This window comes from Pogona vitticeps, chromosome 7 (genome assembly GCF_051106095.1).
Source record: "Pogona vitticeps strain Pit_001003342236 chromosome 7, PviZW2.1, whole genome shotgun sequence".
Lineage (NCBI taxonomy): Eukaryota > Metazoa > Chordata > Lepidosauria > Squamata > Agamidae > Pogona > Pogona vitticeps.
The window spans coordinates 33,071,919-33,095,319 of record NC_135789.1 but is presented as its reverse complement, the minus strand read 5'-3'; the positions used below and the strand labels follow the sequence as shown (position 1 = coordinate 33,095,319).

The 23,401-nt window shown below is 56.4% G+C and overlaps 1 protein-coding gene across 1 annotated transcript; it reads left to right on the top strand.

Moving 5' to 3' along the window:
• The first annotated feature begins 1,061 nt into the window (after positions 1–1,061).
• On the top strand, positions 1,062–14,678 carry TRAF4 (TNF receptor associated factor 4). Its single transcript, XM_020803498.3, has 7 exons — positions 1,062–1,423; positions 9,810–9,861; positions 10,818–10,922; positions 11,108–11,269; positions 11,917–12,078; positions 12,523–12,678; positions 12,924–14,678. Exons 1-7 carry the CDS (start codon positions 1,281–1,283, stop codon positions 13,554–13,556), a joined length of 1,413 nt encoding a protein of 470 aa, XP_020659157.1. The 5' UTR covers positions 1,062–1,280; the 3' UTR covers positions 13,557–14,678.
• Positions 14,679–23,401: the final 8,723 nt, after the last annotated feature.

Below are 23,401 nucleotides of genomic sequence, written 5' to 3'. Positions count from 1 at the left end.
GCCCCGCGGGGTAGATGAAAGTGGGGTGAGAAGGAAGGGGGCCCTTCGCTCCGTCCCACGGCAGGGAGAATCACCGTCACCCCCAGCTCTGGAGGGTGTTGGAAGGTGGAAAGGAGCAACTTGAACTGCCTCATCCAGGACTTCTCTGTGTTGGCAGCCATTGTAGATCTTGTGGCAGTGAGTTCCACAGCTAAACTCCATGCCATGCCAAAAAAAGCTTCTCCCTCCTCCTGCCTGAATTTCCTACCTTTTGATGTCTGTGACTGACCCTGAGTTACTCAGACAAAAAAAAAAAAAAAAGGAAATTACCCCACACCCTGCTTTCGCCATGCTGTGTATCAGGATGGGCAGGGATTTTCAGAGGCAGTGAGGAGGTAGATTAGGAAACGGATGTCTCTCGAACCCAGGGCTTAGATCTGCGGCAGCTCTCTGGAGAGCTAGCTTGTAGCCTCCGGCTGCTGACCCCAGGTGGAAACCCGATGCAATCTGATGATGCACTAAAAAAAAAAGGTTGGATCCAGCAAGGCAGTTCTCTTATCTTGCTCTCTGTGTATGCTCAGAAGCACCCACATAAGAAAAGCCCTCCTGGATCACATCCTGAAGGGTCTGTTTTGTCGAAATACCTTTTTAAAAAAAATGTAGTGGCCCCCAGGTACCTCCGGAAGACCTGGATTAGGAAACCTGCCACCCATTGATTGAGGGGCAGCCAGCCACTGGCCCTGGAAGCCCCACATCCCCATCCGTGTGAAAAACAACCACTGATAAAACACAGCAGGAAGTTTAAAACAAACGAACAAACCCAGATTAAATTGAATTTAAAAACCTCGCAGTCCTCACATCTTGTGGCAAGGGGTTCCTTGGGCTAAGTCTGGAGTTTGGAAATGGGAGCCATCAGGACGGCGACTGGGGGCGGGGGGCTGGCGTAGAGGAACCCAGACGGTTCCAGCTCCGCTTAGTAGAAGCCCTTCCAAAAGGAGCAGAGACGCCGGGCGGAGGAGCGACGTTGGCAACCTTCCCTGGAAGAAGGAGGAGGAGGAGAAGGAGAAGGGGGCGACGAAGGGGAGGCGTGGCGTCCGCCTGGCCGTGTCTCCGCCGCCGCCGAGCCCCAGACAATAGGCGAGGGGGCGCCCGGGAGCGCTCGGCGGAGCCGGCGGGAGCAGCCAGCGAGGCTGGGGCCGGCGGGCCTGGGCTGCGGGATCGCGCCAGCCCCCCTGGGGGGAGGAGGAAGAGGAGGAGGAAGGCCGCCGGGCCCGATTCCCCGGCCGGGAGCGCGCCCCGCCATGCCGGGCTTCGACTACAAGTTCCTGGAGAAGCCCAAGCGGCGCCTGCTGTGCCCGCTGTGCGCCAAGGCCATGCGGGAGCCGGTGCGCGTCTCTACCTGCGGCCACCGCTTCTGCGACACCTGCCTCCAGGAGTTCCTCAGGTGAGGCCGGGCAAGAGAGAGGGAGGGAGGACACGGCGGCCGGCCCCCGATCCCCCGGAGCCGCCGGGCTGGCCGGGGAGCCGCCCTCTCCAAAAGGCGCTTGGAGAGCCCTCGGCGCGCCCAGGGCGCACGGCGCCTCCCGATCCCATTGTTCCGCCGCCTTCTTTCCAGGCAGGGCTTGAAGACCCCCGGCCGCCCGCCCTTCGTTCTCTCCGGGGCGTCCCTTTGGCCCCCTCCCTTCCCCTGGGCCAAAGCGGGCTCGATCCGGAGGAGGAGGAGGAGGAAGGGAGAGCTGGCGGGGCGCGCCTCTCCTCTGGGCATGGACAGAGCGCGCAGCCCGGCAGGGCAAGTCTGCCCCCCCTCGCCCTCCCCCAAGACACACGATCGCCGAACCTTTTGGGCGGAGAGAGGCGGGAGGAAGCAGCTTCACGCCCCGCTGCCCTTTGGACCGGGTGGGGAGCGCTGTCCGTCGGGAACGGTGGTGGTGAGGAAGCCGGGCGGGCGGGTGTCTCTTCCGGGCTCTGGTGCCCCCCCCCGTGGCAACCTCCCGAGGGACCCTTGGTGTTTCCGCCTCCTCGTGACGGCTAGGATAGAGCTCCCTTGTTCAGGTGCAGTCTACCCCGAAAGAAAGGTCCCCAGTTTGGAGCTCTTGCTGAGTAAGGTTTGGAAAAAGTTGGACTGGAGGCTTCTTTTCTTTTCTGGAGGGAGCGGGTGGCAGAGAAGCCGCCAGGTGCTCCAAATCATTCCCTAATTGAAATTGTGAGCTTGGGTGGGGATTATAGTCCCTTGTGCCCAGAAACTGAATATTTCTGAGGGCTGAGCCTTTTTTTGTAGAAAACGTTTGTGTCCAGGTCCTGGGTTCAAATCCCAAGCATCCCTTGATAGCCCTGTCTAGAGTCCTAGAGAGCTACTGCCAGCCCCTGTCTAGAAAACTAGCCTAGGTGGACCTTGCGTTTGACCTATGGATCGTGGCCTCCCCTGTTCCTATTTAAATCAGACTTTGTACCAAAGTTTGAGGACTAGGCTCTTAATTCTTCCACCGGGTCTTCAGCAGCAGAGCACCAGCTTTCATTTAGAAGGGGGCAGGTTCGGTTGCTGGCATCTCCCCAGGCATGTTGTTTATTCATTCCATTAATTTGTACCTTGTCCTTCCCTGTTCCTCTTTTCTCAAGGCCATGGCGGGGAGGGGGGTTCATGACACTGATGTCGGCCATGAGAGACAAGCCAGGGAGGGGCTGCTGGACAGTGCTGGCACTATTGAGCCCAGAGGTCAGCTGGGCTGATGCAGGTCAAGGAGGAAGAATCCTCTTCTCAAGAGCCCTAAATGAAGAGAGATTGATTTCATTTTTCTCCAGTGCCCCTCAGACCAGAGGCTGGGGGGGGGACCCATGTTTTTGAACCCCAAGATATTTGGTAACCCTTTGCCAAACCATTCCCTCCCCCCCACGCAGCCTGCGTTGTTTGGAGATGCATTTTTGGGGACCCCCTGCAGTAACATCCCTTCTGGTTGGGAACACCTGCTTCGATCAGAGTGCCCCTCCTGACCCCGAGGGACTAGAACCTTAAACCTTCTTTGGGATAGGAAAGGCCCGAGGCCTCATGTGGCCTGTTTGGGGCTCAAGCCAGCCATGCAGCCCCCTCACCCCCACCCCCGTTCCCCCAAATGCCAGGCTTGGCCACCGTCTCTTCCTGCAGCTGCCTCTTCCTGTAATAAGATCTGTTGAGCTAGCAAACCTTTAAAACAACAGCGAGGTCCCACGTCCTGCCCTGCCGGATTCATTTAAGCCCGTTGTGTCTCTTCCACAAAGTTCTGTTAACGGGAGGGGGGGTTTGCCCAGGGGCTTTGGAGAGGTTTAAGGGGTGGCTTTCTTTGTCCAGCTGGGGAAAGGACTGAGCACAGCTACTGGAGGTGTGTGGGCTTGTGAGGTTTTTTTTGTAGAGTAGAATTTCCCACCCCTTGGCATCCAGATGGCTTTTTTTTGTAAGCTTCCCAAGGAACCCTGCAAGGTAGGCCTGTTTGCACTCTGCAGGTGGAAAGGAAAGCATGAATCTCTCGTCGGTATGTCTTCATCTTCTTTTTCTGAATCCCCATCAATAGAATGGCTGCCCAGCGTGACCTCAGGGGACTGGGGGGGGACAACCTTGTGCATTCCTGCAGTGTTTTAATGCATTAATAATATGGGGGGGGACGTCTGGCATTAAGGAAGGATTTGGGGCAGAAGAGAAGGGGAGGTGGTGGCCCCCACCAGCTGCCTCTTGACAGGCGGGTGGGAAGATTGGGGTCCTTGATGCAGAGGTCCGTGAAAGCAGAGCTTGGAAAGGAACTTTTGGGGGGGGGGCTGGAATCTGTCAGCCAGTGCGCCCAGTGGAAGCTGGCACCTGAAGTAACTTTTCCAGCTTGTGTTTGAGGGGTCAAGGAAGACTCATCCTCGGCTCTTGGTTGAAATGCAGACGGTGGTTCAACCTCGGTCTTTTCCCACCCCTGGATGTGGGGTGAGCAGGCCTGTGCAAACCCCAGGGTGCCACTGCACTCTTCTTTGTGGGCTGGAAAGGCAAGGCCGATGTCTCTAGGGGTGGGTGGCGGCAGGATTGTGTGTTTCTGATAATGAGCTGTTTGCCAAGCAGGAAAAAAAAAAGCCTGCAGGGCGGATCGATGGGTTGACTGCTCAGCCTTCCTTCAAGAACCGTGGGCGTGTGGGTGTAAAAATAATTTCCAGAGGCGTTCAAGCGGGTCCCTCTGTTGCCAGAAAATAGTGTAAGCCTCATGGGTCACGTGCAAAAATGAAGCCACCTTCAAGTGGGACATTTCTGAGCTGGCTCTGGTTTTCTGTGTTTTCCTGTGGCTGTTTATATACTATTTATCGGTTTATTTATTCCTCTGGGCTGTTGTCTTTCTTCCTGCAAGCTTGCGGTCTTGTATGTGGGGCTTCCCTCTCTCTCTCTCTCTCCCCCCCCCCCGCACGCTTTATTCTCTCCCACACCAACCCTGTGAGGTCGATCAGGCTGAGAAAAGAAGCCGGATGCAGGGCCGCCCAGCGAGGTCTGTGGCTGGGGGCGAGCAGGTGGGATTTGAACCCGGGTCTCTGGCATTCTCAGACTGAATGGTAAGGGTGGCAGTGAAGGAGGAGCCTGACCGGAGAGTCTGACTCGCTCCCAGGTGGTGAGCTGAAGTTATAAAAGGTTTTTTTGTACTTCTAGGAATGCAGTTAAGGTGGGTTTTTATTTTCTTAAAGCCCCGCTTCACACCCACCCGCCCCCCCTTGTGGGGCAGCCCCTCCCTTCTTCATTCCGGGGGGGGGGCCCTTCTGCCCCAAGGAGAAAAAGCAAATGATCTCGGCTTCGTGGCCTGCGATAGAAGGGGAAAACTAAAAGAACGGCTTGAAATTAAAGGGGATTCCAGGCCTTCAACTAAAAAATGCTTTTTCGTGGTGTTTCACACTGAGAGTTGTGCATGCTTGTTGTTGTTTTTTTGGGGGGGGTTGCTTCAGAGTCTGGGTGCCAAAGGGAGTGAGTTCTGTGAGAAAACCTTTCCCGAGGGGTACCTGTCTTTTAAAGGTTTTTTTCCCCCCACCTGGCTGAATCCCCCAAAGGTCTGCCTCCAGCCCTCTGCAGGGGATGCATAGAGGCAGCTACAGGAAGGCCTCTGTGCATGCGCAGAGTGCTTTCCCCACCCTGCTGCCCAGAAGCACCGCAATCCACTTTCCCAGATGCTTTGGGGCAAGCGGCTTGAGCTGGCGACATCTCCAGATTTGCCTCCTGTGTATGAGGGGGTGGGTGACTTGCCCCCCCCTCCGTGGGTCCATGAGCTGCAGATCCCCCCCCCCAGCCGGGTTCTGGGGCAGCAGCCGGGCCTTCTTTCGGGCAGCGCAGCCGGAAGGTTGGAGGCAAGGCCCCCGTTGGGTGGGTGGCCTCCTCCCTCTCTCGCTTGCTGCTTCGGCACATTCCCAGCCCAGCCAAGCATGAGAAGGGCCAGGCAGGCTTGGGGGTGGGTGGGAGGGAGGGGGGGATTAATTTGCGCCTCCCTCCCCACCCCAGCCTTGGGAATTCACACCCCCGCCCCTTGTTTTAACCCCTGAGATTCCCTTCGGGCTTTCCAGCCGAGTTTGGCCAAGCCTGACCTCCTTCCAGGGGGTGAAAACGAGCTAGGTGGGTGGGAGGGAGGGTGTGTGTGCATGCAGGCTTGCTCCAAAGGGGGGGGGGAGGATGGCTCTGCTCTCCCCTGCCCCACATCCCCGTCTTGGGGGTCATCCCTTGAGAAAGCCACCGACGTCCCAGGCCGTGAGAACACCTCGATGATGCTGCTGGAAAAAGCAAAACTCCAAAATCTGGGACTTTTTCCACTCCAGGTCAGAGGTACAGACCTTGGCGTTATATTTTGGATGTTCATTTCCAAAATCCCCAGCTGTTCTGGGCGTTGTCGTCCCCTCCCCCCCCCCCCCCGTTTCTCAGAGTAGACTAAAAACCTGCAAGGCCAAGCTTGGGGGGGGGGTAGAGAACTTTTCCTCCTGCCCCCACCCTTGAAAGGGGGCTGGTTTCCCAGGATTAAAGACGATGCCCTTCCGTCCTCTTAGCTTGAAAGCCTCGTCATCCCTCCAGAGGCTCTCCCTCTTTGAGCTCCCTGCTAAAATGCAGACTGGGGAAAAGCACTCTTCCTATGTTCAGAGGCTGCTCTGGTGCCGATTCCTTGACGTCTCGTGGAGCCCGGCTTTGGGGATCGGGATGGGCTGCCCGCCCCAGACGTCCAGTGAATGCTACGCCTCTCCTCCTCGCCGTAGAGGCTAATTCCTAGTAGGAGTTAAGTTTTCTTTTGCCCATTGAGAGCATAGCATTGGCCGGGTGGGAGAAAACGGTGGCACGAAACAGCAAATCAAGGCCTCCTCTAATCATCCCACAACCCTGCCAGTCATAACAACCCTAAGGATTGCATTGAGAGGTTATGAATACACGGCAGTAACATGGCTCAGGAAAAATGCCACACAGACTTTTGGGAAAATTTAAGGTCTTCTCTTTCCAAACATTTGGCAGCTCACCCAGCTGGCCTGGAAGGATGATCAATGCTATTGGGCAGTTCAGTTTCCCCCTAGCCTTGGGGGGGGGGGAAGAATTGCCATCAGATCATGGGCTAGCAGTGGGGTTATGGGCAATGCTGTGTTGTTGTTTTTAATGGTATTTGTATGCACTTGTCAGAAAAAACAGCCTTGCTTTCTTCCGGGTCTTGGGATGTGGGAGAGATGAGCCCCTGCTTAAATCTGAACCTTTGCAGGGATGCAAAAAGAAGGGCCCCCGGCCGGGGCCTGGGGTGGAGATGGGGAGCCCTGATTCAGTGAGGATTTTAGCCTTCAGGACTGGCCAGGAGAAACCCTCTTGTGGGTGGACAGACGAGGGACATTTGTTCACTGGCGCCGGGCCCACCGGGGGGGGGGGGCTCGAAGTGTTGGGCAATAAGGCAGATAAAAACGGTTAAAAACAGATTAAAGGCCTGTAAACAAAGCCCTGCACAGCGGATGAAAAACACCTCCTAAGAGCAGATGCAAAATGCTCTTTTTAAAAGCCCGCCCGGAGAAGCCTTCCTGCTGTTCCGAGCGAGATCGCTTGGGCAGAAGTTCAACTGGGCTGGAGCTGTCCTGATTTCCACAAGGCTTCCCAGGGAAGGGTGCTTGGAAACATTCCTTTTTAGCTTTTACCCTTCGTGGAAGCTCACACACCCCCTGCAGCCAGCGTGGCTGTGGTTCTTCCAAGCTCCCCTTAGGGATGGGATCTGGGCCTGGCATGACCGTGGGGAAACCTCCCCCCCCCCGCTGAGTGGATTTTGGGAACGGTAGTCCTAAATCCAGAACCGTTTCAAATTTCCCAAGGCAGCTGTGTGAAGTGGTATTCACACATCAAGCAAGCCCCCCCCCCAGGGTGTTTCTCCGTTTGCACTGTTGCAATGCTTGTCCAAATGAGTTTGGGGGGGGGGTGGCGGCTTTTTCCATGGCCCTACAATGGAAATCTGCACCATTTTGCCCGCTCCAGCGCTGCCCTCGGCCGCGTGTCTTTCCAGACCGATGCCCATGGGATTTTTTTTCCCAGGTCGTGCTGGCCTCGTGCCTCCACGGTCAACCCCTCCCCGCTGCTAAGGATCATAGCCTTCAGCCGGCACGGAGCTTCGGAGCAACCGCGTTGCCTGGGAAGGTCTGCCAGAGTGGCAGAATAACATGTATTCTTGCTGCGGCTTCCGCTCGGGCACCGGGAACGCTTAGCCTGCAAGGGAAGCGCAGGGGCTGGTGGCATTTTTCTTTCCCCTTCGGCCTAGAAAGACCAGCTCGAGAATAACGTCTTTGTCTTCCTCCCCCGGGAAGGAGCTCCGGGGACGAAGAGGCAGCCCCTGCGCCCGTTCCCAGCACCCGGGGGAGAGGGTGCCCACTGTGTGGCATCTTTGGGGGCAAAAGTCAGAGGTGGCGCGACGGTGGGCGAGCGAGCGAACAAGAGTGACCCAGGGGCCGAGGCATGCCTCGAACTCTCGTCCCCACGGGGCAGAAAGCAGAGGCCGACCTTTGGCCGGCCGGGCACCTTGTTTGTGCCAGGTGGGGAAACCCTGCCGGTTTCGGTCGGGGGACGAAACACATTGTGTAAGAAAGAGGAAAGAGGACTGCCGTGCTTGTTTTGTTTAAATAGCTTATCAGATTAAAACAAACACACACCATGGATACAGTGGCAAACCAGGTTGAACCCTTTAAAACCAACATCCACAGCAAATAAACGGCGGCCGGTACCAAGTCCTGATTGACAGCCAACCTCTGTTTCAACGAAAGCAGCATTGATTGCCAGCAGCAGGGAGGCAGCCAACCAACCGAGTGTCATGTGGAAGGGAGTTCCACAGCCCAGAAGGGCTCAGAAGTCCACTTGTACAGCGGGGAGGGTGCAATTTTCCAGATAGTAGGGGCGTAAGTTGTTGTGGGTTTTAGAGATCCCGAGCAGCATATGGAATCGAGGGAGGAGACAGTTCGGGTCTTTACAAGGCGCTCAGTTGGTACGGGTAAACCACCTTCAGAATCTGTCCCAGGGAAGGCCATGACCTCTACTTAATCCGGGGGTATCTCAAATTAAGGCCAGCAAACTGAGCAGAGAAATTCCCAGAACAGAAATCTCTCCCATGTTGGGCTAAGTTTACAGTGGCGCTCTGGAGCCTCCAGACGGAGTGGCAGTCTATCTCGGAAGACGGTCTGCAGAACAGCAGGGTCGTCGCTGAGGGCCTCGTTCGTCGGCTTCATTTTTTGGTTCTCTGGTTGGCTAGTTTTGGGGACAAGCTTGTGCCGTTTGGGGCGCGTGAAGCATGTGGCAAAAGTCTGCTTGCAATCATGAGGGTCTGCCGCCCCCCCCCCGCCACCCCCGTCCGGCTCTCTTGCTTTGGGCAAACTGAACGGAATAAAAACAGAAGAGAGTGCATTTCAGCCGGGAGAAAGCCTCCAGCCGGTCTGGACGGCCACAGCTGCTTCCGACTTTGCTCTCCTGCTGCTCCCAGCAGCTGCTTCAAGTTTTGAGTTTCCTGGATCTGTGGAAGTAATTCCTCCCCCCCCCCCCCCCGCAACCCCCTTTTATTGGATGCATGCCTTTGTTTGCAAAACTCACAAACCTATAATGCTCGGCCGCCTTCCGAAGATGGAATGGAATGCATGGGTTTCTTTGCGGTTTGGGGAGGGGGGGCCTCTCAAAAGCACAAAAGAAGGCACAGTTATCTTAAAAATGGGGGAATCTGATCCGATGGCTGCCGGGCGGCAGGTTCCAGCCCCCACTGAAGCTGGATCCAGAAGGTCTCCTTGCATTCGGAACGTGTTAATTGCAGTTTTAATCCCTTGATTTTAAAAATGGCAACACCACCACATACATAACACAGAGAGGAGACACAGAGACGGCCTTGGAGGAGTGGCAAGCAGGCGGGGCGCTGGGAATGGTCATCCGATTGGACCACAAATCCCATCATCCCTCAGTGACAGTAGCTTGGGGATTCTGGGCCTTGTTGGCTTCATAATTCCTTTTTTTTTTTTTTTTTATTCTGCATGGGGCTTCATCTTGAATCCAAACAGTGTCATAGAAAGGTGGACTAACCTGCGGCCGGGATCGTCCCTTGGAATCCAACCGGTTGCCAAATACCCAAACCAGTAGCCACTGGGCTAATAAAAGGCACACACCTGTTTTCTCCTCCTGTTGCATGATTTTATTCCTCGGCCTTCTTGACAGCGGGTGGCCTTGTCGCTTTGAGCTGGTTTCTGTGCCGTTTGCTAACTTTTCTTAGGGATTTGCTAAAGTACAGTCTCTGCTTCTCTGGCGTGCTAGAGCGACAGGCAGTTTAAAGAAAAAGTAAAGGGTCATCTTACTTACCCGTCTTCTCCATTTCTTCTTGCAGTGAAGGCGTCTTCAAGTGTCCAGAAGACCAGCTTCCTCTCGATTATGCCAAGGTGAGCCATCCTGCCCCCCTGTATAAAACACACATACAACATTTCCCCTGTCTGCTTGGTGAACACTTTAATGAGATCAGTGGGGGGAAATGGTTTTAAGAGCTAGATCCAAATTAGCAACCCATTTTCTTCCCCGGGAGCAGGTCTTTTGTAAAGTTAATGACTCTTAATTGCTTATTCAAGTCCAAATTGCCTGCAAAATACCTGGAAGGGGATTGGTTCCAAAGATTTAGTATGAGGATTGGCTCCAGGAGTCAAGCGTGCTTACCCTGAGGAAGATTGAGGGTGATATGGGAGCCCTTGGCAGCTGGACTAGATGACCTTTTGGGCAACCCTTCCAGGTTTATGACTCTTTAATTCAACTTTCCAAGCCACAGCTCTGTTATAACACCCATGGAGGGGGGGGCGTGAGGTCTAGCAGGCTGTAGCTCTCCAGTGGCCTCCAACCTTTTTCCTCGCCTCCCTCCATCCCACTTGACATTTAGAAGCCAGGCTTTATGAGTCAGGAATCTGTTCTCTTTAAAAAAAAACTTTACTCCCTCGGATTCCTATTTCAGGATCTGTCCAGCACCGGGCAGACGATTCTGTATTCTTCTGGGCCTCTTTAAAAATCCAGAACTGTGCCACTCTTTCTGACCCTTCTTTTCCCCCTGCATCGGATTAATAGGACAACTGACAGCCCCCCATGGAAATTTCAAAGGCTGTTTTATTGATTATGTGTCATCTTCTTTTCTTCCGGAAACGGCTTTGGAGTTGTTTACAAGGGAAAGGCAGCTTTGAAATGGGTGAAGGATCAGGCCAAATGACTCTTTAGTCCAGGTCTCTCTTTACACTGCCAGGCACCTCTGGTGGAAGCCCACAGGGATGGAGTGTCCTCCCACTCTCCTTTCCGCCCGTGCTGGGAGCAGTCCTGAGCGGGACGCCTCTCTCTCTCTCTCTCTTTGTGCCCTCTCCAGATCTACCCGGATCCCGAACTCGAGGCCCAGGTTCTCAGCCTGACCATCCGGTGCATCCACAGCGAGGAAGGGTGCCGCTGGAGCGGGACCGTCCGGCAGCTGCAGGTGAGAACAGACGTCCCATCGTCGTCCCCCCACCTCCCTCCTGCTGGGATTTGTCGTCGAAACGTCCGCTTCCCTGTTTCGGTGGGCAGGGTGGTGTCCCTTCCCTTCCTCGCGACTCACTGCCTCTCTTTTCTCCTCGTCTGTCCTGCCGGGCCGGCTGGCCGGTCTGGCTCCCCTCCTGCCAGGCCCACCTCGGCACCTGCAGCTACAACGTGGTCCCCTGCCCCAACCGCTGCGGGGCCAAACTGAGCCGCCGGGACCTCTCCTCTCACCTCCAGCACGGCTGCCCCCAGCGCCAGCTCAAGTGCGAGTTTTGTGGAGCCGACTTTACGGGAGAAGCCTATGAGGTAAGAAAACAGGTAGCCTCCGAGCATGTCCAAAGGGCCGTGCAGGACACGGAGAGAACAGGGAGGGGCTCCTCCTCTCTTTCTTTCTTTCTTTCTTTCTTTCTTTCTTTCTTTCTTTTTGGCCAAGCGCGTCCCGGATTTTGTTCCAACCCAAATTCTGACGTTTGCAGCTCTCAAACAGCAGCTTTTCTGGGGTGGCACAACCGGAGAGCAGCCGGGCTCCCATTTCCGTCCTGCCGGGCGAGGGTTCGGAGAAAGGCCAGCACAGTCGCGAGAGGGCAAACAAGGGAGTGGGCAACGTTTTAACGACCTTGCTTCTCGTTAAAAGGCTACCGCTTTGGGGGGAGGTTGTTATTGGTGTGTTTTGTCCTCTGTTTTGGATGTGAAGTCGAGAGACCGGCTGGAAAGGGAAGATAGAAGTGAGACGGATCCCAGCCCGTAAGGGGTCTGGGAAGCTGCAGGTTGGCCACGGTGGGGTTCACAAGGGGGCCATCCTTTGGCATCGGAGGGGGGGGGGGGGTCTGGCATTATTTGGGGGAGGAGGTGTCCCCTCTGGATCTCATCTCCCCCCCCCAAAAAAAAACCATGTTCCTCCTGGCCTGGTTTTGGGCACCCACCCCTTCCGTTTTCGTCCCTCCTGGCCACAGAACCATGAAGGCGTCTGCCCGCAGGAGAGTGTCTACTGCGAGAACAAGTGCGGGGCCCGCATGATGCGCCGGCTGCTCTCCCAGCACATGCTGGCCGAGTGTCCAAAGCGCACCCAGCCTTGCCCTCACTGCGCCAAGGAGTTTCTCTACGACACCATCCAGGTGAGACGCTGGGGCCACCCCACAAGACACACAAGAGGGGGGTGGGTGTGCCTCGATCTGGCGGCTTGGTGACGCCGGTCAGTTGGTAGAGCCGAGCCCTTTCGGCGCCCTGTGGTGGCCCCCAAAAGTCATTTCTACGTAGGACTTCTTGTGGCTGTGAAAACGCAGAGGCCCTTCTTTCGACTGCATGAAAATCTGTCTGCCACTGGACTCTTAGAGCGCTCGCTTGCATGAGAAGGCCCAGAAATAGCAGGGGATTTTGGAGCCATCCTGGTAGGGGGATTCTGGGCATTGTAGTCCAGAAAAGCACCCTTCCTCCCGTGGAAATACCTACCCCCGGTATTCGCTTGGGTCAGTCCACACCAGCCCCTCCAGGAGACCAGTTGGGTTGTTCTTTGGAAGACCCCTCCGGCCCCCAGCGCCTTCTCCTCTCCTCCTCCCCAGAACCATGAGTACCAGTGTCCCCGTTTCCCGGTGTCCTGCCCCAACCAGTGCGGGGTGCCCAGCATTGCCCGGGAGGATCTGAGCGGGCACCTGAAGGAGAACTGCACCACGGCACTGGCGCTCTGCCCCTTCAAGGAGGCCGGCTGCAAACACCGGGTAAGGAGGGGGTGTCTCTCGTGCGGTGTCGCTGGGCACCCGTCCCTTGGGACGGGCTTTGGGGAAGGAGGTGTCTGCGGTCTGGACGGGGACGCCCCACAGGCCCTCAGCCGGCCAGCCCGGCACAGCGGGTGGGCCTTCTCTGCCCCGTGAGCCTGGTGCCCGGCTCCTTCGTGGCCGGAGGGAGGAACGCAGGAGAGCGACATTCTAACGGCGCTCCGGCTCGCCCTCTCCCGCCTCCGCAGGGCCCCAAACTGGCCATGAGCCGCCACCTGGAGGAGAGCGCCAAGCTCCACCTGGGGCTGATGGGGGCCTTGGTGGCCCGGCAGCGCCAGGAGCTGGCGGAGCTGCGCCGCGAGGTGGAGGAGCTGGCGGTCGGCAGCGAGGGCGTGCTGATCTGGAAGATCCCAGACTACGCCCGCAAGCTGCAGGAGGCCAAATCCCGGAGCAACTACGAGTCCTTCAGCCCCGCTTTCTACACCCACCGGTACGGCTACAAGCTCCAGGTCTCGGCCTTCCTGAACGGCAACGGCAGCGGCGAAGGCAGCCACCTCTCGGTCTACATCCGGGTCCTCCCCGGCCAGTACGACAACCTCCTGGAGTGGCCCTTCACCTACCGCGTCACCTTCTCGCTCCTGGACCAGAGCGACCCCTCCCTCTCCAAGCCTCAGCACATCACCGAGACCTTCCTGCCAGACCCCAACTGGAAGAACTTCCAGAAGCCCGGATCCGGCCGCGCCTCCCTGGACGAGAGCCTGCTGGGCTTCGGGTACCCCAAGTTCATCTCCCACGAGGACATCAAGAAGCGCAACTACGTGCGAGACAACGCCGTCTTCATCAAGGCCTCGGTGGAGATCCCCCAGAAAATCATCTCGTGAACCAGGCGGTCCTGCCTGCATGGCTGCCCTTTCGGGTGGGGGTGGGGGTGTACAGGATCGCCCCAACCCTAGAGAAAAAAAGGGGGGGCACAAAAAAGCCCAGCCATCTGGATTAATCTTTTGGGTTGCATTGGGGGATACGGATCTGAGCTTCTCTTTTCGAAATACTTTGGCCAATGAAACCACCGCCCTCTCGGCACATCTGGGCTGAGTCCTCTCTCCTGGCTACTCTTTCCTCGTGGTGCTAAAGTCCTACAAGTCAGGGACAGACTCCAGCCTGGATCGTGACCCTCTCTGTCTTCCCCGGAGCAGCTGGGCTGCTTCTTTCTCCCCCCCTCCTTCTCTCTGCCCTCCCCCCCTCCAGCCCCGAGCGTCTCGTCCCAATCTTGCAAGGAGGAACCCTGTGAAAACTCAGAAGAAGCGGGCCGTGCGGGGAAGGGATGTGGCTGTGGGCGACGTGGTTGACTGCGCAGCCGTTGTGCAATGAGGTGGGTGGGTTTGGGTCTGCAGAGGACGGATCTTGGCCATTTGGTGCTATCGGGACTCTCTTTCCCCCCCCCCTCCAGATCCTGGAAGGTGGAAAGTGGGGTGTGCGTGACCTTTGGGCTGTGTTTTTTTTGGGTGGGGGGCTTAGGATGCAACCGCGCACCCCTTGCAGCTCCTGAATGTGCCAGACAGGACCTGGAGGAGTCCTGCCCCCCCATCACCCCCCCCCCAGCCCATCTTGATCCCCGAGCCAGTTTTCCAGCCTGGAAATCTTCCTTCCAGGGCCCAGAATATCCTCCATCCTCCTCTTCCGCTCGTCCTCCCCTTTCCATGGGTTGGCCCCTCCTGTTCAAGGGAGGGTCGGGTGGGGGAAGTTGGTCCACCCCTTTTCCAAAGAGCCATATTTTGTACGGTGAGCCCCCCCAATCCCCAAATCTTGGAGGGGGGGAAGCTCCTCCTCCTTTCTTTCTTGTTGGGAAGACGCAGCTCCCGCCTGTCTTTGTTGATTTTTCTTCTGCTCGCAGGGGGTGTGGGAGCAGCCGGGGGGGGGGGCTGTCTCTACGCCGCCCCGCCTCTCTCTTCTATGGTTGTCGTTGTTGTTTTTTAATTAAATAAACCATTTCCTGTATTTATTAACCAGGCTGGATTCTTGGGGAACAGGGTTGGTGACTGCCTTCCGTGCAAAGGAAGAAGGAGAACGGGCCGGCTGGCAAGAAAAGAGCTTGTTGCCAAAGGACTCCAAATCCTCAGCCCACGAACACTCGGGCTAGAATAAACCCTGCCACCTTCCAGGCGGCACTGGGCACTTGGCCGCTTTGCAGCTGCGTAGCTCTCGCGCCCTGTGGTCGGCTGGGCCGGGCCGCTCGTTTGGCGACCTGCTCAAACCATCCTCGGCCTTCTAATTTGCTTCTTTTTCTGTCCCTCGCAGCCTTGACGTCTGAGATGTGGTTGGAGACTTTGATTTTTCCTTCCTCATTCTGGAAAACCCTTTTTTGTTGTTTTTGCTCCAAATATATCCCCAAGGAGTGGCTGCCACCGCCTGTGGGTTTTATGTGCTCCGGAGAGGTCTCGTCTGGAGGCCTGTTCCCGGAGGGTCTTAATTATCCCTTTGGCTTCTCGTGGGAGTATTTAACCCACCCTGGACGGAGCGCTTGGAAGCGGAGGGTTTGGAAATTCATTTCAGCTCTTCACCCTTTTCAAGGAGCCATTTTGGAAAACAGTTTGTCTTCTCAGCTTCTGACAGGAATGTGCAGCCCTGAGAGCACTGTGCTGACATACGGGGCTGCTGTAAGGACCAGTGAGCTAATGGAGGTGGCCTGAGCCCTGTGGAACTACCACCAACTTGAAATTAACTGGGTCCGTTTTTAGGCCGTATCGCACCCTTTTTGAGGCCAGCTTTCCTTAGCACAGAATGGCGCAGGAGGGAGCCAGGCCATAGATTAGCGGTGCTGTGTGCAGAAAGTCCTGGGTTCAAGTTCTGGTGTCTCCAGTTAGGACAAGCTCCAGGAAACATGGGGATGGCCTTTCTCAGCTGGAGACCTCCTAAGTGCCGCCTTGTGCTCCTGTTTAAATCAAGGCTTTCCCGAACAACCTGAGGACTGGAAACATGCGTTGCCATAGCCTGGCGGTGGAGCTTTCACTTTGCACGGAGGTCCCAGCGCTTGCTTTCACCTCTTCCGTGGAACAGAGGAGCAACTGGGAAAAAGTCTCTTTTTTTTTTGCCCAAAAGGCTGGTGCACTGTAGCTGCCAGTCAGAGCCTGGCGCCAGTCAGGGCTCGAGGGACGCCTTTCACAAGAGGAGCCTCCCGTTCACCCGAGAAGCCCAGTGGCTTGTCTGTGTTTGGGGTCCAAGTCCAGAGACACAAGATAAGAGCGTGCCAGGAGATAACCTCGTGGACCTGTTCCAAGCCCGGCATCCAAACAGGTTCTGCCTGTCTGTCTCCTCTCCTCCCTTCCATTGGACTAACACAGCTTTACTGTTGACCTCCAGCCAGTTTGCCAGGCCAGGATCCGGGAGGGTCTCCCAAGCCAGGCACTCAGATGCTATGGGGCTCTCCCCTTGCCTGCCTCCCTCTGCCTCTGGGAACAGAGGGTCAGGATCCATCCCGTCCGCCTTGTTCCAGATGCCTTACCTCTGAGTCAGGAGCTGGAGGCAGGCGGAGTGCGTCACCAGCCAAGGGTGGGGTCCCGTTTGGCGTGCGCCGGCTTCCTTGTGGCTCACAGGGTACGAAAAAAACGACCCGGTACGCTCTGCTCAAAATGACTTAGGTTTGCATTGCTTTTAAAAAATGGGTGTCAATTCGGATTATGGAGAAAAAGACGGTCTGCTCCGTCAGCCCAGATTTTGCCCCGGGAAAAGCCAAGGGCAAGCAGCCTGTAAAGAATCCAGACTCGGATGGATAAGAAGGCCTGTTGTTGTTTTTCTCCCAGCACGAGGGAGGCCCCCACAAAAAATATATCTGAAAGGATGTCCAGAAATCTTGCAAGTTCACCTTCCTGACTTTGCTGGACTCCAAACCCCATCGTCCTGCACTGTCGTCTCTGCGAGCGAAGGCTGATGGGCCTTGTGGGCCAGCCCTTCCCGGAGGGCCCGTGCCTTCTCTGCCCCCTGGCATCTCTGGCCTTGCTCTAAATCAATTCCAGAGACGCTTTTGGGGGCCAACCCAAGGGTGATAAACTAGGAGTCAGAAAATATTTTAGCCCGAAGCTCCATTTCAATCTTAATTGATTTTCCTCCCATTTTCAAAGCGGGGAGAAAGTTAACCTTGGTGGGACGGCGCCCTAGAAAAAGGAGACGAGGTTGTTGTGCGATGCCTGGAGAATTGGGGAGGGGGGGAGAAGGACGGGGGGAGGGCCCATTCCATACATACTGTACTGTATATACACACACACCCCTCCCCACTACCTTCTGGCAGCCCTAGATGCAAACTGGGGCACAAGGCTGGGATTGAATTGGTGACCCACATACGGGCCCAGACGGAGGCTTAGGTCAGAGAGAATGTTGCTAATTCAATCTGTGGGGAGAGACTTGGGGGACTTCCCTCTTTCCCTACATATTGGGGGGGAGGAGAGAGGCGGAATTGCCTTTTGGAGCTTTGGACGTGTATTCGCAGGAAGGGGGAGCAGAGAAAGGACGCCGGCCCTGAGCAGGATGAAACCTGGAAGACGTCTCGCCGGGGGGGGGGGCAGGGGGGTGGAGGGGCTTTGATAGACCCAGCTGTATCTGGAGAGCTGGCAAGGTGACCCCCCACCCCCCCGCCTTGTGCAGAAAGCTAAAAAGGAACAGTGCCGTCCATCCATCCATAGAAATCCAGATTTCTGAGCTGCCCTGGACTGTCTGCCGTCTGGATGCCAGTCAAGTCACTCCGCAGGGCTGGATTTAATCTCTTTTCCAGGATCACGACACTCGGGAATCGAACCCCCGAACCTCCACAGCCGGAGACCTAAACCATGGAGTTCTCCAGCCAGCTACCGCCCCTCAAAATCCTTAACCCCCCCCCCAACACACACACAAAGAGAGCCGGCCGTCTCCTGAGCGCTCCCCCCCCTCTCTGCACCCTCCGCCTCCTTCTTCTGAAAGCATCGCCTCCCCGGAGCAGCAGCTGCCCAGCACCTCATTAGCCTGATCTGTAATTAAGGTGCAATTTTACTTATGGGTGCTAACTCACGACAGATGGAGGTGTGGAAGAAAAACAGGAGGCGAGGAAATTATTGGGGCTGTATTTTGGGGGTGGGGGAGGAGGAGGAGCCCTGCTTGGTTCTCGAGCCTCCTCGGGAGGTCAGTCTGGCTGAGCCCCAAAAAATGCCACGCCTGGACGTCGCCCCTCCTGCTTGGCATCCGAACCGCTCCTTGCTTGGCAGCGACCCCCGTTGCCCACCCCCCAAAATCTGTCTGAGCCCCTCGGCTTTGCCTCCAGCTAATCTTCTCCTCCGAGGGGGCCTCGCAGCTGTCCCGGCTCAGACCGATTACCCCTTGATCCCGGGCGCAAGGCCACTCCGTCTGGGTTACCTTGCCCACAAAATGACACCACTTTTTTTCTTCCCTCTCTCACACACACACCCCTGGTTGCTGAGTGCAACTCCCCCCCCCCCCACAAAATTCAAGGCACTGGTGCTTCGTTTTCCACCGGGGGGGGGGGGGAAATGACTTTTCTTGGACTACAACACCCAGAATCCCCCATAACTCTTCTAAGGCCTGCACTTCGGATAAGAGAACCAGGAAAGGCCCTTGCTGGTCTGTGTGCTTCTACCGTAAAGCGGCCCATTGGCAGGGCTGCTGTGATGTCACAGAGTGTCTGTGATGTCACCGCCTATGATGTCAGGACCATGTCTTGCTTTTAACCACTAGGCCACTGCTGGTTGCAAATGCAGCTCTCTTTCCTGGGGGATCCTGTGTTCGAAAAGTGCTCCCGGCTCCCTGCACCTTCCACCTTCTGGATCGTTTTGGGGTCCCTCCCTAATTAAAACGTGCAAAACCAGATGACAGAGGAGCAGAGGCTCCTCGCTTGGCCCAGCCGAGGAGATTGAGGTCTTCCTGGGTGGAAAGCCCGCCAAGCGGGCTCTCCAGCCTGATTAGCATCATCCCATCACGAGGCCTATTTTTAGCCCCTCGCTTCACGACGAAGCACCCAGGCAGAGTGATGTCAAAGCAGGCCGTCCTCTGGGCAAAGCCAGAGGAGGGAGACGGGATGGGGGGGATGCAACGGTGTTTTCGGCCTGGTTCCCCCCGGGGCCCCCAGTTCCAGGACTTTGCAGGCTTGCTGCTGGAGGCAGACGGCGATGAGGAAGCTGGTCTTTGGAGGGCTGCAGGAAAAGGGAAAGGCACGGGGCGGCAGAAAGGGGCTCCTCCTTCTTGGGCATCACGCCCAGAAGCAACATTAGGTGAGCTGGTAAGGAGCGCTGGTTACATCCTGAGCTTCAAAAAAGTTGCTATATGAACCATTTCAGGACCTCAGTTTCCATAAAATGCGGTCAAAGTGCTAGCCTTCCGATCTTCCCAGGCTGCACACCCCATCGGCCCCCCCCACTAAGACTGCTTGTTGCCGTTTATCCAAAACCTGGAGTTATTCCCTCCAGATTTAGGAAAATTCAAAAACGGAGCAAGGGGAGGCCTGCTTCCGAGAAGCTGTGAACACTCTGCCTGTAGAAACGCGCTGTCCTTCAGATCCCACAGGATTCCTTTCTTCTGGTCGCATCTCGGTCATAAAAGCGGGTTTTGAAGCAGCGCTCATTGTTGGCCAGCTCTCCCCAAGAAACCCAGAATACCACTCTTTTTACCTCTGGCCAGTTCCCCAGCCCAAAAACACACACACACTTAGGTGTAGTTTGGGGTCTGTTTTGGTAAGGAAGTAGAGCGCGTAACCGGAGGTGTGAGTCGTGACACGCCAGCCGGGCTGGCCTGCTTTCCAAGCACCCAGCACTGGGCTTTGGTAGAATAACCGCCCACCCCTTTGGATGCTGGGTATGCTTCGTCCATTTCTTCTGTGTAAATACCATTGTTTCAGCCCAAATACATCTGGTCTCGCCTTCTGATCTTGGAAGCTAAGCTGGGTCAGATCCAGTTAGCCTACAAGGAAGAGCCCGGAAACTGGTCCTGCCCAAATCTCTGGGAGAAAAAAAAGACAGCTGCCGGTCAGAGGAGAGCACGCGGGCCCTAGACAGGCAGGCAGGCAGGCAGGCAGGGAGACAGACGGGAAGGCTCTGGCTCGAGGTTCAGGCCGGCGGCTGGACTCCTTCGCAGGCACCCACGTCCATGTCTGGGAGGTCAGAGAAGGGAGAATAAAGTAGGAAGATTGATAATGGGCTGCACCGCTGCTGCTCGGCCGAGGCCTCGGCGGACGTACCCGGAGCCCCCAACTGGGCAGGGGGGGGTCTCCTCGAGGGGCAAGGGGGGGGGTTCTCCCAGCCCAGCTTTCCGGGGGCCACACGGCAGGAGCATCCTCAGAGGAGAGAACTTTGTGTCGTGCCAAGACCCCCTTTCCTCTCCGCTGAGGTGGCGGGTTTGACTTCTACCCCAGCTGGCAGGCTGTCGCCCTCGATCAGCGCCGGATCCTGCCTCCGCGGTAATTCCACCTGGCAGGCCAAAAAGTTATCCGCAGCCTGCTCCCCCTTCCCCCCCCCCCAATAAAACAAAAACAAAAACAGCCTCACTAGAGGTTGCAGGCAGATCTGGAACGACACTCCTGCGCTCAAGGCCGCCAAGAAGGGGGAGGGGGTGCGAGGCGCTCCTGGGTGGTGGGTTGCTGGGTTTCTTAGGCCAAGCGGCTAGACCTCATGGTTGCAGAAACACAGCCGGAGCCCCGGGGTGGATGCCCAGTGAAAAGACGAGCATGCCACGTACCTCCAGTCATCATCTCCTGGTCAGTGGCCCGAAGGCGATTTGAGCCCAGGGGCTGAGCGGCGTGGTCTCCTCTTCTCCCCCACAGGTCTTACTGAAAGGTGGGTGGGAGGGAACACACACAGAGAAATAAACAGGGGGAGGAAAAAACCCTCTCTTTTCTGTGGGGATCCTGGGATTTAAGGCATTGTGTGCAAGCTTTGGAATCACACAGCACTCTTCTCTCTGAAAGCGAAAGGGCCGCACAGAGGATGTGGGGATCCTAATTTGGGGCTTGTTTGGCTCGCCCCAGTCCTGCAGGCCTCGCAGCTTTGGCCCAAACCCAGCTTCCTTTCTCCGAACAGGCACCAAAGAAGAACTCTGTGTGACACAGAAGCTGATGTGTTTTAAATGAAAGACTGGAAACTCCTCCAGCCTGGAGTCAGGAGAGGGGAAGAGAGGGAGAGAGAGAGAGGGAGAGGGAGACCTTAAATGATCTTGGTTATGGCTCTGAGCGGCCCAGCCATCTCTCTCAAGACGCTCCAGCGCCCGGGGGAGGCAGGCAGGCTTTATTTTTGGGCTCTGTTCCAGCGGTTTCCAGGCTCTCACAGGAGGCTCGGCCACGTGGAGGACCCGGGCATCTCAGGCCCCTGGCGACACACACACACGCACACGCACACACACGCCCCTGATGGTAAATATGGCAAAAGGCGGCAGCAGAAATCCAGAACAGCAGCTTCGGCGCTGAGCTAATCTTGGCTTGGAATCCTATTAAAGGGGCAGCGGGATCCCTTAGCAGTTTAAACAGTGCAGAAGATCAAGCTGGAATGGATCTGTGTGTCTGTGTGTGTGTGAGAGAGAGGAAGGGGTCTTATGAAACCCCCCATCCCAAATCCATCTTTTAAGGCAAGCCCACCTCTCCAACTTGCCTTTGGCTTCCTCTTAAAAGGATCGCCTGCCCGCCTTTAAAATGAAACAAAATATCAAAATAAAATAACGAAAGTAGTGCCACCCGTGCCAAGCTTCCCCGTGTCAGCAAAGCCTAATTTAGAAGGCCACCTTGATCCCATCGTCCCCAGCCGCCTGGGGAGGATGGGAGCTCGACGCCAGCCTCTCTCCAGGGAAGCTCCCCTTCTGCAGATGGATCAGGGCGGGCTGGCTAGGGATATATTCGTTTTGCCAGCCCACCCCATGGCCCGGCAGGGTCTCCCCGCATCCCACTTACACCCCCCCATTTCTTCAAAAGTGACCCCCAAACTGGGGCTGGGCTGCCCTCCAGTGGAGGATCCCCAGAACTGCAGGGAGCCTTTCCACGCTGTGCATCTTCTCCACTTGCTCTGCATAAGACGGGGAACCCGAAGGAGGCTGCAAGTTCAGACCAGAAACAGGAAGAGTCCGGTGGGACCCTGAAGGATGGCGTGCTTTCTTAGGGGGGAGACGCTCTGGATGGCTTCTCCAGGGGCAGCCGCAGATGTAAGTTGAAAGCCGCCAAAAAGCGACGCCAATCCAACGGAGCATGCCGTATTTTAAAGCACCGCAAGTCTCTCTGGCGTTCCCTGGGCCGGACGCGTCTGCTGCTCGGCTGGAGCTTTGGGGAAGCGGCCCGGCCACCCGCCCTCTCCGGAGAGATCCAATCTCACTGGGGTCCCCCTGCAGGCGCACCTTCCCACCCACATGGAACCAGAAGAGACGCGAGCTTGGGGGGGGGGAGAGGGGAAGGGCTGCCTGAGCCTGCCCCCCCTCCCCCCCCAGGACAAGCCTGCACGTTTCAGTTCTGGCTTTGCTTTCCAAGAGGGAAAGAGGAGGAACCCCATCCCCCAAAAAAGGTATAGATTCTCGATTCTCTTTAGGTGTGGCCTTCTTGTACGGAGAGGGGTCAGACTAGATGACCCCACGGGAACCCCTTCCGACTGATTGTCTCTGGAGGGAGGCCAGAGGTCTACTTCTGGCCTGGCCCACCCTTCAGGTCAAGGGAAAGAATGGGCAGGTTTCACCCTGCTTGGGGTGGGGTGGGGGGATCCTGGCATACCCAAAAAGTCCTGCAAGGCACCCAAAACTCCCCCCCAACCTGTAACCCCGAATCTGGCCTTGCCGGACTCTTGTTTTGCAGGCCGAAGGCCTGGCTTTCCAAATATACTGTAAATGCAAGCCCGCCGTCCTCAAACCCACCCACCCATCCCACCCTCTGCTTGCCATTTTTGGAAAGCTTTATTCTTCTTGTTTTGCTGCATCGCCGTGAGGGCAAAGGGCCAGGCGGGAGGGCCAGGCCGGGCTCAGCGCTGGGTGCTGCTTGCCTTCTCCAAACCCCGCCTCGAGGGCCAGGGTGGGCAGGCAGGAAGGGGGTGCAAGGCACTTAAGCAAAAGAGCCGAATGAACAATCATCACAAGGTTTCGCTCGGTCGTGGGGAAAAGGTGACACAGGACAGCCAAAAGATTTTATTGAGTCAACGTGTCCGGGTACCAAAACATTTTACAGGAAATCTTAGAAGAAAAGGCGTGAGCACATTTTTGGGGTTGTTATTATTGTTATTTTGCTTTTTCATTGTTGTTAAAAGACCAACAGCTTTCGGGGGGGGGGAGGAGACATCTATGGCAGGAAAACCCTCCCAAAGGTGGAAGCGAAGGTCCCAAGACCCTCTCCTCCCCCCCAACCCTCCATCCCCCCCCAACCCCACCCAAAGAGAGGGAACGGGGGGGAGGGGCAGGGGAATTAGTCTGGATTAATAAATTAGGGCTCGTGAGCTGCTGGGATTCGGTGCAACCAGTCAGGAATCCTGATAAGGCCATGCAAGCTGACACATAAATTATTTCAATCCCCCCCCCCAAAGGAGGTGGAATTCAGATCTGCTAATTGTCCATCTAACGAGAGAGACAGGGAGCGTGCGAGGATGCTGTCTCTCTCTTTTTTTAAAAAAAGGTGGCTGTTCTAACACTCTCGGAAGAATTTAAAATAACCGAGAGGGTGCTAAGCATCCTGTTGGAGAGTAGGCGAAGGGAGCAACGCGCCCAGGGATGGGAGTCAGGATTCCTATAGCTCCCCCCC

Coding starts and splice junctions, on each gene's coding strand:
- TRAF4 (XM_020803498.3), top strand. CDS start 1,281: ATGCCGGGCTTCGACTACAAGTTCCTGGAGAAGCCCAAGCGGCGCCTG. Junction 12,079..12,522: donor TTCTCTACGACACCATCCAG/GTGAGACGCTGG, acceptor CCTCCTCCCCAG/AACCATGAGTACCAGTGTCC. Junction 12,679..12,923: donor AGGCCGGCTGCAAACACCGG/GTAAGGAGGGGG, acceptor CCGCCTCCGCAG/GGCCCCAAACTGGCCATGAG.